The 12,303-nt window shown below is 40.2% G+C and overlaps 1 protein-coding gene across 1 annotated transcript in view; it reads left to right on the top strand.

Moving 5' to 3' along the window:
* TNNI3K (TNNI3 interacting kinase) overlaps positions 1 to 12,303 on the top strand; it is a 258,488-nt gene that overhangs the window by 92,400 nt on the left and 153,785 nt on the right. The window contains exons 10-11 of the mRNA XM_010989036.3: positions 610 to 704; positions 1,321 to 1,470. Of these exons, the coding sequence (XP_010987338.1) occupies positions 610 to 704; positions 1,321 to 1,470 (245 nt within the window). The remainder of the gene's footprint in view (positions 1 to 609; positions 705 to 1,320; positions 1,471 to 12,303) is intronic.

The following is a 12,303-nucleotide window of genomic DNA, read 5'->3' as shown; positions in this document are numbered from 1 at the left end:
TACAGAACAAATGCAAGAACTCTTCAGATCATGCCCCCAGTCAAAGTGGATGAGTGGAATTCGTCCCTGAGGGGGACAATTGGAAGAACTGATATGTGCGGTTACTAAGTGTCCTCTTTCCCCATTAGGTCATGCTTGTTAAGGCTGACCCCTCAGGCTAGTTTTCAAATCTTTTTACTACTCTGTGCACACAGATTGAAACCAACTATAATCAGAGGGTTATTGTCACCTCCAGAAGATTGTCTATATGAGAGGATTAGTGAAATGAAGTTCTGAAGGGTGGAAATCCAAGGTCAAGGTGTCAGGTTTGGGTTCTTCTGATGCCTTTCTCTTCGGATTGCAGATGGCTACCTTCTCCTGTCTTCACTGGATTGTCCCTCTGTGCATCTGTGTACTAATCTTCCCTTCGCATTAGGATACCAGTCACATTTGATTAGGGCTCACCCTAGTCATTCCATTTTAACTTAATTACCTCTGTAAATTGTACCTCTTTAAAATATAGTCACATTGTAAGGTTATGGGACTTAGGGCTTCAACCTATTAATTTGAGGGACAAACATTCAGCCCATAACAGAGGTTCTCTAATTTCCCTATGTTGTATTTTTCCAGTGCTTGTACCTATGGTAAGAGCATTGACCTGGTTAAATTTCTTCTTGATCAGAATGTCATAAGCGTCAACCACCAAGGAAGGGATGGGCACACAGGTAAGACTGTGATGAGAGCGTCACCATTTTCTGATGCATAGCAGTGCTCAAGAATAGTCGTGTGCTCAAAGGGCGGGGGTGGGGGGTGTCAGTGGGAGTAGTCAACCCCAGTGAGGAGGAATATTTTATCAGTGACATGGTTTAGAATTCATAGTGCATGGTGACAATAAAAAGCAGAGTGACTTTGGTCAGTTTCATTATTGTGCTAAATTATCTATAGTCTGTGCATCCACGATGGTCTTTACCAGGAACAGACTGACCACACTGCCTTGCCCTTGGTTCGCTGCTCAAGAAAAACACGTGTTTGTGGTCTTTGTTCTTTGATTTGTGCAAAGATGCTAACATTTCTTCTCATAATTGCAGTGGATGTAGAAATACTAGAAGTTGTATTAAGCAAAAAGTAGTCTATATAGAAGATCAGCTAGAATAGGATACTTCTTTTCCTTAAAGAAAGTCTTGTTTGCTCAAAGATAGAATTAATTATTTGTCCAAGAAATCAACCCTCGCTTTATATGTCTGGCAACAATGTTATTATGTGGTAATGACTGTCTTTTGAAAATGGGGGTTCAGTTTTCCTCTTTTCTCCTTTCACACTTTTCATTCTACTCTATTATAGGATTGCACTCTGCTTGCTACCATGGTCACATTCGCTTGGTTCAGTTCCTCCTGGATAATGGAGCCGATATGAATCTGGTAGCTTGTGATCCAAGCAGGTCTAGTGGTGAAAAAGATGAGCAGACATGTTTGATGTGGGCTTACGAAAAAGGTATGTTTTTCATCATTGCATCTCTGCGGTGATAACATTGAACTGTGTGCACAGATTTTATCCAAACATCAATAAGTTTTTTGCTTGCATGACTTGCACCCTCCCATTTCCTCTAGAGATTGTATCTGAGTCACTGGGGACTTGGATCAAAGAGTACAGTAGACCATCAGTAGGGAAGGCAACTCCTGGGCTGCAGGTGAGCTGAAGGCGTTCTTGGCATTGGCGTTTTGAGAAGAGAAGGAGCTATCACAGTTCTAGGCACTGGAGAAACAAATTGTGATAGGTAATGATGGTTACTTCCTTACAGTAAATGTCTTTACCTCTTAGATAGAAGTCTTTACCTCTCAGAAGAACCTTGATGTGGATTCAAAATGTTTACAAACAAACATAGTGCAAAGAAAGAAAGGGAATATTTATCAGCTCTAACCCTGCTAACAACGCCTGCAATAGAAACAGGAATGGAGCCAATCTTTAGTGCTTAAGTATGAATCTACTTGAGCTCAAAGTGGTGAAAACTTGGGCTCTGACATGAGAACACCTGGGTTTAGATCAAGCCGTGTTGTTTGATCTTAGGCAAGTTATTTCTTCTTGCTGAACTTGAGTTGCTTCATCAGAAAAATGAGGGCAATACCATCTCTTACTTCATAAGACTGTAAAGAACAAATGAGACAGTGCATGCAAATTTCTTACTATAGTGGCTGGCACAAAATAAATACCTGATAACTGGCATTTCAGCATTAATAGCAGTAGTTCAGAAATAACTATTATTAATAATAAGCTCTTTATTTTAAGGGAAAGGAAACCAGAGACAATCAGAAGGTAAAACAGCATCTGTGTCACTGTTACTAAGCTATGTCACACCTTTAAGTGAGCTCTCCATAAACACAGGAACTCCAACAGAATTTAAATCTGCAGGTGACATGGAGCAGTATGCATTGCCATTGAAATCAGAGAGTTGCAACTACACGTGCTAAAATGTATCAGATTTTGTTGCCTGTGTTGTCTTATTAGGAAGTTTAAAGTATGTGAAGAAGTATTCTTATCTCTTTAAATGCTAGAATCTTAGAAGACCATACTTAAAAGGAGTAATTACTAAACTGGAAGATTTCTTAGGCTACCAAGCTGATCTAAAAGGTTTTCTGCCTGCAGTAGTACGTGAAAGTCCATTAATGAAAGGAGAGATGAAGTTTGATGGATAGAAATAAAGAGCTAAGTAGACAAGGAAAAAGAAAAAAAACGTACAGGTCTGAAGACTGCCAGTGAAGAAATGATATAGGAGTTACTTTACTAGAGACAGTGAACAGACATGGAATAGCAAGGAATGAGCTAGATACAGGCCTGTTACGTTTTTTGCTTTTTACTTGAGTATTGTATAAACACACACACACACACACACGTTTGCACATTGTAGCTGAATGAGTTTTCGTAAACTGAATTCACTCAGCATCCTAATGAAGAAACTGAGCTTGGTTGGTCAGCACCCAAAAGCCCCACTTACGTTGTCTTCCAATCACTCCCCAAAGAGGGCACTGCGTTCTTGGGGCACAGACTACCTTTGCCTCTTTCTGACTTTAAATAAATGAAATGTTGTGGTATGTATGTCTTTCTGTCTGGCCTCTTTTGACCAACAGTTTGTGAGATTCATTCATATTGTTGCAGGTAGTTGTAGATCGTTCATTCTTGTGTGGTATTATGTTTTTAATTATGTCATGATTTATTTATTTATTCTACGGTTTCAGGGCACTTGGATCATTTTCAGTTGGGGATTACTAGAAATACTGTTTGTAATAACCATCACGTGAATATCTTCTGATGAATATCTGTATGCATTTCTGTGACACATACATGCCTTCTAGTCTATATAAAAGAAAGTCCAGGTGGTTTTATAGTTGCATATCAGTTGGAGAATCTTAACATATTCTAAAGCCTCAGGAGGCCTTACTAAGTTCTAGTTACATTGCATTTATCCAAGTGATGCTCAGACAGCGTCTCTCAAGAAATCTTGAGTTTCAGAGAAAGACTGTTTATAAAGCATTAGTCTTCTGGAAGACAGCTCAGAAGTAGCTGCTACAGCTTGCTCTTCACAGGGGTCGGCTTTGTTTGTTTTTAGTTGATTGAGAGTGATAGTTGAAAACTGGTTTTACTTTTTTTTTTTTTTTTGTGGAATTCCACACTTTATAAAACAGTAAATCATTGTGTAAGCTACTAAGACTTCCTACCAGACGACAATAACAGAAATCCTTTGGCTTAGAGGACTTACCCGCTGGTCTCTGCAACATATGCCATGCTTGTCGGCCTTATTTGTTCAGCTAATGTGCCAGGCATCAGTGCCGCATTTCATTATTACTATGAATTTTAACAAATTGAGTGTTACTACTCAGGAGACAGATGGATGTTTTGCATATGTTCTAGGGCAGAGCAAGTCAAACCAACGAAATAAAATTGTTGCTGTTTTCTCTTGCTAGAGAAATGTTGCATTGTTTTCCTGTGTTCAGGGAGGATTGAAATGGCCTTGTTAAAATGTTGCCAGCAGGGCACTGTCTCTATTTCCCTTAGATAAATAAATGCTTTTCTTTCTCCTTCAGAGAGGGAGCCACCAAATTAACTGATGTGGCATACTAAGGATTTTCCTGGGCAACTAGGAGATGGAGTTGAGGATGCACTGAAACCTTACTTGGAGTTTCTTTCTTTATGGAATAGAGATGCTGTAGACATGGCCCTGTCATGGTTTACCCTGTGCACTACCCAATCCTAGGTGAGAAAGAGCAGAGAGAGCTTCACAACCAGGGTCAGCTGATTTGAAAAGGAATACTTTAGGATGTGCCCCAAAGCTCATCCTAGTCTACCCTCTAAATAGAAAACCTAAAGGCTTTCATAACAGCACTCATCTTTGAATGATTCTAAGGCAATTTTTTTTCCATCCCAAAAAAAATGTTTAGCTGACACTAGCAGCTTTTCTGATGCAGCACGTTCAGAAGTGCTTTGGAATTCTCAAAGAGTTATCTACTCTCTTTTGAAATACCATTGGAAAAGAGTTTCCTCACTATGGCTCCCTGTGGGATCAGGTATGAAGAATACTTCCCATTTACATAGCCTTTTTAACCCAAAGATATCACAGTCAGTCCTGGAAATAATTTTCCTGGTGACCCTGCTTCTATGCAGAAGCCTACTGGTGAAGTTTCAATATTTTTCTGCTAGACTGCTCAGAGCTCCAATTTTACAATACTTAGAGCATTCCCTCTGCCCAGTCTGTCCTCCCTCTTCTTTTCTACTATTCCGTCTGAGAGTAGCCATAGCTGTCTCACTCACTTGGATTTATTCTGCCCTTTCCCTGGGGTACAAAGGACTTGTATGAATCAATTTAAATTGGCCAGAAGAAATAGCCAGCAGCCTGCTTATGTTCAAATCCTCTGCCCTAATCACCAGTATGGAAAACCCACTGAAAAGATCTACACGTAATCTTACATCCACTGCATTAAAGATGAAACTGCCAGATTGAAAAGATCTCAGCCAATTAGAATTGAACACATAGCTCAATAGTGTGTCTGGCAGTTAGATTTGAAAAGGCTGCCTTTGATAAAGAAAAGCACTCCTTTATGTCAGGCTATTTAGGGTCAGAAAATAACCCAAACTAGAAACAGAACTAAAAACTTCTTATTTGCTTCAGTACTGACACCAGTTAAAGTAATTTACAGAGGCTCCTATCCCAATATCTAATTACCCAGAATACAATATTTGTATACAGCAGAACCATTCTAATTCACAGTGACAGGGAGCTGCAGTTGGAGAATTAGTGAGTAAGTGAGCAAAAACAATAAAAATCAAGGCTTCTGTACCATGATATATACTTTGTTCATTCCTTTTGACAAGTGTAGTGTGGTGTGAATTATTTATAGTAAACGCACCATAGTGTATTGTCTGAAAGTAATGAACTCTTACAGTTGTAAGTTTCTACAGTTTCCAGCCAGTAAAAAATAACTAAGTGATAAGGGTGAGGGAGGAGTAGAAGGAAGAAGAGGTGGCTTCATTAAATCTTCTGATAAATCTTCATGGATTATAAACTCCCAAGCTTCTCCTGTATTGACTTCTTATCTGTTGGGAGCTTAGTTGCTTAGTTTAATGAACCTAGTTTAGTGTGCTAGAGGGGAGTAGAGGGGAACAAACAAAAGATTTAGATGGTATTTCAAAATCTGTGTGTAATTTTGTGTATTTTGGTTACCTTTCTACATGGTAATTAATGCTCTTTTTTAAAAACAAATAAAATAATACTAATTCTTTTTAGAATGGGAAGAACTTTTATTCTTATAGGGGGATAACACAAAAATATTTTTGAGACATAACTGTGTAATAAGCTACACACATTAGCATAGTAAAAGAGAACTTCCATTTATTGATCACCTATTACGTATGCATATGAATATGTATATGATTTAATTATCAAAAATAACCCTTTAAATTGGTACTACCTTTTGACTACTGATAAAAAGTCTGAGACTTAGAGGCACTAAGTCACACTAGCCCCACACACAGCTCTTAAGTGGAGAATTGGTACCACAAAGAGGTCTGTCTCACTGCAGAGTTCAGCCTCTTACCACCTCACTCTAGAATCAGATAGATCTAAGTTCCAATTCCGTCCTTACTACTTAATGACCTTGGGCAAGTTATTCAACCTCTGTAAGCCTTAATCTTCAAATTTAAAATCAGTAAATTAATAACCACTTTACAGAATTCTGTTGAGGGTTAGGGATAAGGTGAAAATGTCTGTAACATAGATTCTCAATAAAAATGGCGGTATTTGTTATTAAATGCCTACCAGAGGTCCCATCATGCTCCACATAACTCCAAATCTCACAGTCTTTCCTAATTTACAACATGCTTTAGTCTCCAGTAAGAAATATGACCATACTGACATATTAGGATAATGGGCACCCTCTATAAACCTCCTAGTGAAACATTTTGTTCCTGCCAAACACCACTGGACGAGCCCAGAATATAGAAAAGCTTGTGTTCTTTTGTTGTATTTATACTTCTTATTTATAACTTAAGTAATACCATTCATTTTAAAGCTTCAGGATTGCAGCAAGATCAATGAAGTTTTGAAAATCACTAATCAAAATATTATGAAAGCAATTTAAAATCTTTGTTCTAATCTGTATGGTTGCATGCAAATGTGTGACACAATATTTTAAAATTTTAGTACAAATTTCCGAGTCTCGTTATTACAACAGGGTTTCCCCCCTCAGTCACAGAGATGTATCAAAGGTACAGTGGCCATGTTTTCAAGTCACCAGACCAGCTGACGTGCTGGATCCCTTTACTTGGAGCTCTGAGGAGTCTATAAAACTCAGCAAGTCCAAAATGGGACTTAAGCTCTTTATCGTCCTCATCATTCAGTTTCTCCTATCATATCCCTTATTTATTATGTCATTTAATGGCATTGCCATTCCCTTAGTCACTTGAATCAGAAATCTGCACTGATATTTGACTATTTTTTTCCCTCAACCTCCCTTCCCCCATATCCATGCAATCAAAAAGTTTGGTTATTTTACTTCATACTTCCCTTAAGAATCTATCCTTTCTTCCTTATTTTTCCTATCACTATTTCAGTTCATAACCCTATCATCTTTCTCCTGATTTGTTTTAATAACCTCATAACTACTTTTTTTTTTTTTTTGTCTTCAGCATCTTGTCTTCAGCATCCGTTTTCCAACTGTAATCTGAAAGATCTATCCAGGGTGTCAATAGGGCCACATCAGTCCCCAGCTTAAAATCCTTCACTGACACACGATCACCTCAAGGAAAAAAGTCTCAGTTTATGATCCTGGCACACTCTGTGCCCTTCCTACCTCTCAAACTTCATTATCTAGTCACTCCTGTCACATGAGTGACCCCGCATGCTATGATCATCATCACATTCATGAGCTCACTAACCTTCACTGGGAGTTCCCTCTTGTGCCAGGCATGTTCTAAATGCTTCATAAGCATTAACTCATCAAATCTATACAATAACCCTGTAGGGCAGTTACATGATATGTGACGTGATAGTTATACAAAGTCACTGGCTCCTCCCTACACATATCATATTATTCCGTGTTTCCAAGCCCTTTCTCCTGCAGCCCTCTGTTTCTCTGCATCCTCCCATCCTCCCTACCCAACTCTGCTCTTTAAATTTCTGATTCCTACTTAGGCCTGCAAGACTCAGTTTATGGATCCCCTCTTCCAGAAAGTCTCCCCTGACATCCCAGCCTAGCCTTTCTTTATGTTTTGTGGTGCCGCATATGCATCCATATCTCCGTGTTTACCACCTCACGGTGACACACTCTCTCCTCTACCAAACTTTAAACCTTTTGAGAACACACATTTGAGCTATTAATCTTTTGACTTCCAAAAATTTAATTCAGTGGCTTATTCCTAATAGATTCCCCATTTGTTGAAGTGAATTAGAGAATGAGCAGATATTTCAGTCATAACATCCTATTCCTTGTCTCACTAAACGGCATCTGATCCGTCATAATATAGTTGATCTTTTCAAGAATACTAATTACCACTAGAAAACAGAATTTTTCTCTGTAGGGATTTTTTTAAATATCATAGGTTTCTTATTAACAGAACAATCCTGATACTCAAATTAGTAGACGGAAGATTTTAAAGGATGCCCTAAATAAAGTTCTTCTTTCTAGCCACTGGAACTGCGAAAATTTTCCTGCTGGCTGGAATGCTTTTCTTCTCCTTTTCCTCTTAATCAACCCATGCTCATCTTTCAAGTTCAGCTTAAAAGACAATTCTTCAAGGGACTCTTCCCTGACTCCTCCAGCCTACTGTAGAATAGAAGCATTATGCACATTCACAGCATCCTCTACCTTTCCTTCCTAGAGCTTGGGTAAATAAAACTTGAGTGAATATTTACATATATTTTTTTTTCTTTTCTACTAGACAGCAGTCATTACAAGAGTAAAGAGCATTTGTTTCAACATTATACTCGTACATTGTACCATTCATTCATTCAAAAAATGTATTACAAACCTAATGCGTGTTAGACACTACGCTAGAAACTGAGGTAAAATAGTGAGTGAAACAGACCGTGTCTCCCTGCTCTTAAAAAGCTTGCATTTCTAGCAGAAGAGACAGGTCATAAGCAAGGAAACAAATAGGCACTATCAGATGATAATGAGTTCTATAAATAAAAATAAAAAGGAAACACAATGGCGAGTGAAAAGTTCAAGAACGCTATTTAATACCAAGTCTCAGAGGGCTTCCCTGGGAACATGTTGCTTGAGCTGGGCTCTAATGGGCACTCAGTAAATATTTGTGGAAGAGAAGGGAAGGGAAAATACAGGCCAAACAGGAAGGGAGGAAAGGAGGAAAGAGGAGTGCTAAATGACTTGGTTTGTATATCATGTCCCTTTGACATAAACATTCATCCTTGTGGGATTCTGACCTCAAGATGAAGGAGGACTGGACACCTTCCTGTCTGGGCCTGGTGATCAGGGAGAAGAATCATGCGGGAAGGGGGAGGTATGTTCCCTTTCTTGTGATATGAAATTAAAGCATCTCTCAGATTTAAGTCCTGAGAAGATGTAGCAAGTCTGGGATTTTTGTTGCCTCTGATTTAATTGACAGCGTGTGGGAGCAGGACTGTCAGAAGTAAAGTGAGCCATGGAAGGGCAAATATCAGGGGCCCTCCTCTGATCCCACTTTTCAGTGCTTCTGGAAAGTGGATTGTAACATGATAGAAAGGGAAGATAGCACTATATTGAGCAAAGTCTCATCTGTGTCATTGCTGTGAAAGTTTTGTTCTTTGAGGCAGGTGTAAAGAATGGCCCAGACTGCTTCTCTGATGACCTGGGCATGTGGTACACGTGAAATCAATAAGAATTTCTTGGCTTCTGTGATTGAGACCAAATCTCCTGTTCTCTACTTAATAATCTTGGACCCAGAGGGCCTCAGGGTCACAAAGTCTGGAGATCTTAGAACTGATGTCATTCACCATTAATCTCAAGCAAGTTTTCTTCTATGTTCTTAAAGTAACTTCTCACAGCAATGAACAGCATTCATTGTTTCTAAGATGCAACAGTGGGGACTGAGAGATAACCTTAGAGGGAAATAATGAAATTTGCACATTTCCTGCTTGAATAATCAAGAGTCCTCTGTTGTGTACATGACCACAACGTAGATAGTAAACTGTCCACGTGACAGCCTTTGGATGGACTTGCAGACTTGAAGAATAACCTAGGTTTTAAAATAAGGAGCTATTCAGAAAGTTGAAACCAAGGAGGTTGGTGGGGTGGGAACCACTTCAGATGTTAAGGAGTAAAGGAACACAAGAAGAAGACAAGTTAAAGGGAAAGCGTAGGCTCTGGGGGAATACAGACAGGCCTGGAGGAATGAGGATCAGGAAATGCAAGTGACATCAGGCCAGCAGGAGAGTCCTATTTGCCAAAACCCTCAGGGGCACCAATAAATCATACTCTGAGAGTGCAAATCCTTATAATAACTGCATTAGGCAACCTCCTATTTGGATAAAATACTTGGATGTAGCAAGTAAATTCTTAGATAAAGGAAGACACTGTATTTAATTAGTAGAAGTTTGATTATCTCTGGATGTGTTCCATTACTGTGCCTTGGTTATCTGGGTATATCCATCATCAAGAGTTTGGCTTAAAAGTCCATTTAGTGAGTCCTTGCAAAGCATTTTGCTGCTTAGCCCCTCACAGCCAAGTATCAGGAGGCTGGGCCCTGGTGGTTTACAGGTTTCTTTGCATACACTGGTAGTTTGTCAGAGCAGCAACAGCAGAGGAGAATTTCCCAGACATGTGCGTCTCAGCCGGTAGTTAGCAGGAGGTGGGAAATCAGGCGGAGATGCCTTCCAGAGCCGAGGGGGCCTCTTGGCATTTCCCTGGCAGCCTCATGCTTATCATCAGCCAGAACCCGGCACTCATTAGGCTCGTGATGAAAAGCATCCTAAAGAAAATGCCAGCAAATTGTGCCACAGTACTGGCAGGAAATTAAAACTGCTCAGAGCAAGTGGAGCCAAGAGAGCTGTTGAAATGAAAGGTAACATCAAGGGTGTGATCACCGACTCACACAGGCGCTCAGGATTCAAGATGCGGCTTTCTGCTTCACTCAGGAAAGCAGGAAGCCCTCTCAGCTGTCAGCCACAGTCAGTCCAGCAGAGGGGCTGAGGCAGGCGGGGAGGTGCGTTCTGTGAATTAAGCTTTGTTGTGTTTGGGTAAATTTGGGTAAATGCTTGCGGTTTGGGTTATATTGTTCCCCCAAAGGAACTTACAAGAAAAACGGAAATAAGAAAAAAAAAAAAAGGTTTCTTTCTTCCTTCCTTCCTTCCTTCCTTCCTTTCTTTCCCTTTCTTCCTTTCTTTCTTTCTTTCCCTTTCTTTCTTTCTTCCTTCCTTCCTTCCTTTCTTTCCCTTTCTTTCTTTCCCTTTCTTTCTTTCTTTCTTCCTTTCTTCCTTCCTTCCTTCCTTCTTCCTTTCTTTCTTTCTTTCTTTCTTTCTTTCTTATCACAAACAAAGATCAAATTAAGTAAAAGAACAAGTCCCGAGGCACCACAGGTCCTGCTGAAGTCGGGGCAGACTGTATGGAGAGGAGTGGACAAAACCTTAGAACCTAAGCGTCTCAGGGCATTTTAACTCCAGAGGAAACTCTCGTCGGTGGTGCTGGTTTATCCTGAGGCTAAGACGGCATCAGCAATGGGGAAGAAAGAGGACCAGCACCAACAAGCAAGCAAAGCACACTGAAATGTTCATGCCAAATGACGGTAGTAGGCAGGGTGACGGCCCTCACAGAGGCCCAGGTCCTAGTCCCAGAAGCTGTGAGCATGCTGCCTTACATGGCAAGTAGCAGAGGGGCATTACGGCTGCTGAGCATCTGAAGTAAGAGAGAGAGACCATCCTGGATTATCCACATGGGCCTGTTTAATGACAGAGGTCCTTAAATGTGGAGAAGAAAGCAGGAGCAGAAGCCAGGGTGACACCACATGAGAAGGACTCAGCCAGCTAGTGATGGCTTGGAAGTTATAGAAAGGGGGCTTCAAGCCAAGGAAGGTCAGTGGCCTCTAGAAGTCGGAAAAGGCAAGGAAACCAATGTTTCTCTAGAACCTCTAGAAGGAATGCAGCCCTGTCAACACCTTGATTTTTAGCCCAGTGAGAACCATGGTGGACTTCTGACCCCCAGAACTACAAGATAATAAAGTTGAACTGTCTAGTCCACTAAATTTGTGGTAATTAACAATAGCAACACTAGAAACTGAATATATCGGTATTTCGAAAATTTATCTGAAGTTCCAAAAAGGAGTTTCCACGTTTGTTTACAATTCTTGGGGCAAAATAGTAAGACAAGAAAGCAGTGAAAATACCCAAAACTATCCACGTATCTATGTGTTAGGATGGTTAGGCACGTTACATACATAATCTCACTTAATCTTCGCAACATTCTTATGAGGATGCATCATTAGTTCTAATCTGTAAACAAGCGTATTTTTAAACAGTGAAAACAAATCATGTCCTTCAATTCATTGAACTCCTCTAGTAGTCCCCATTATCATCTGGGGGGGGACAAAAGCCAAGCTCCTCATCCTAACCTGTAACACTGTGAAGCCCCATGCCAGTAGTGTCGGTGTGGACTGCCGGTCAGCATCATCCGGGGCTTTGTTAGAACAGCGTTTCTCAGGTCCCACTGCAGACCTTTTCAGTCAGACTCTCTGGGAATAAGGCTTAGGAATCTGTGCTCCAACATGCACTCCAGGAGATTCTGACACACACAGTAAAATTTGAGGAGCACTACTGTGCATGATGTGCACTTACTTCTCCAGCCAAGT

The sequence above is a fragment of the Camelus dromedarius genome, chromosome 14 (assembly GCF_036321535.1).
Source record: "Camelus dromedarius isolate mCamDro1 chromosome 14, mCamDro1.pat, whole genome shotgun sequence".
Classification (NCBI taxonomy): Eukaryota; Metazoa; Chordata; class Mammalia; order Artiodactyla; family Camelidae; genus Camelus; species Camelus dromedarius.
Note: the sequence above shows the minus strand (reverse complement) of the source record. Positions and strands in the feature narration are given on the sequence as shown.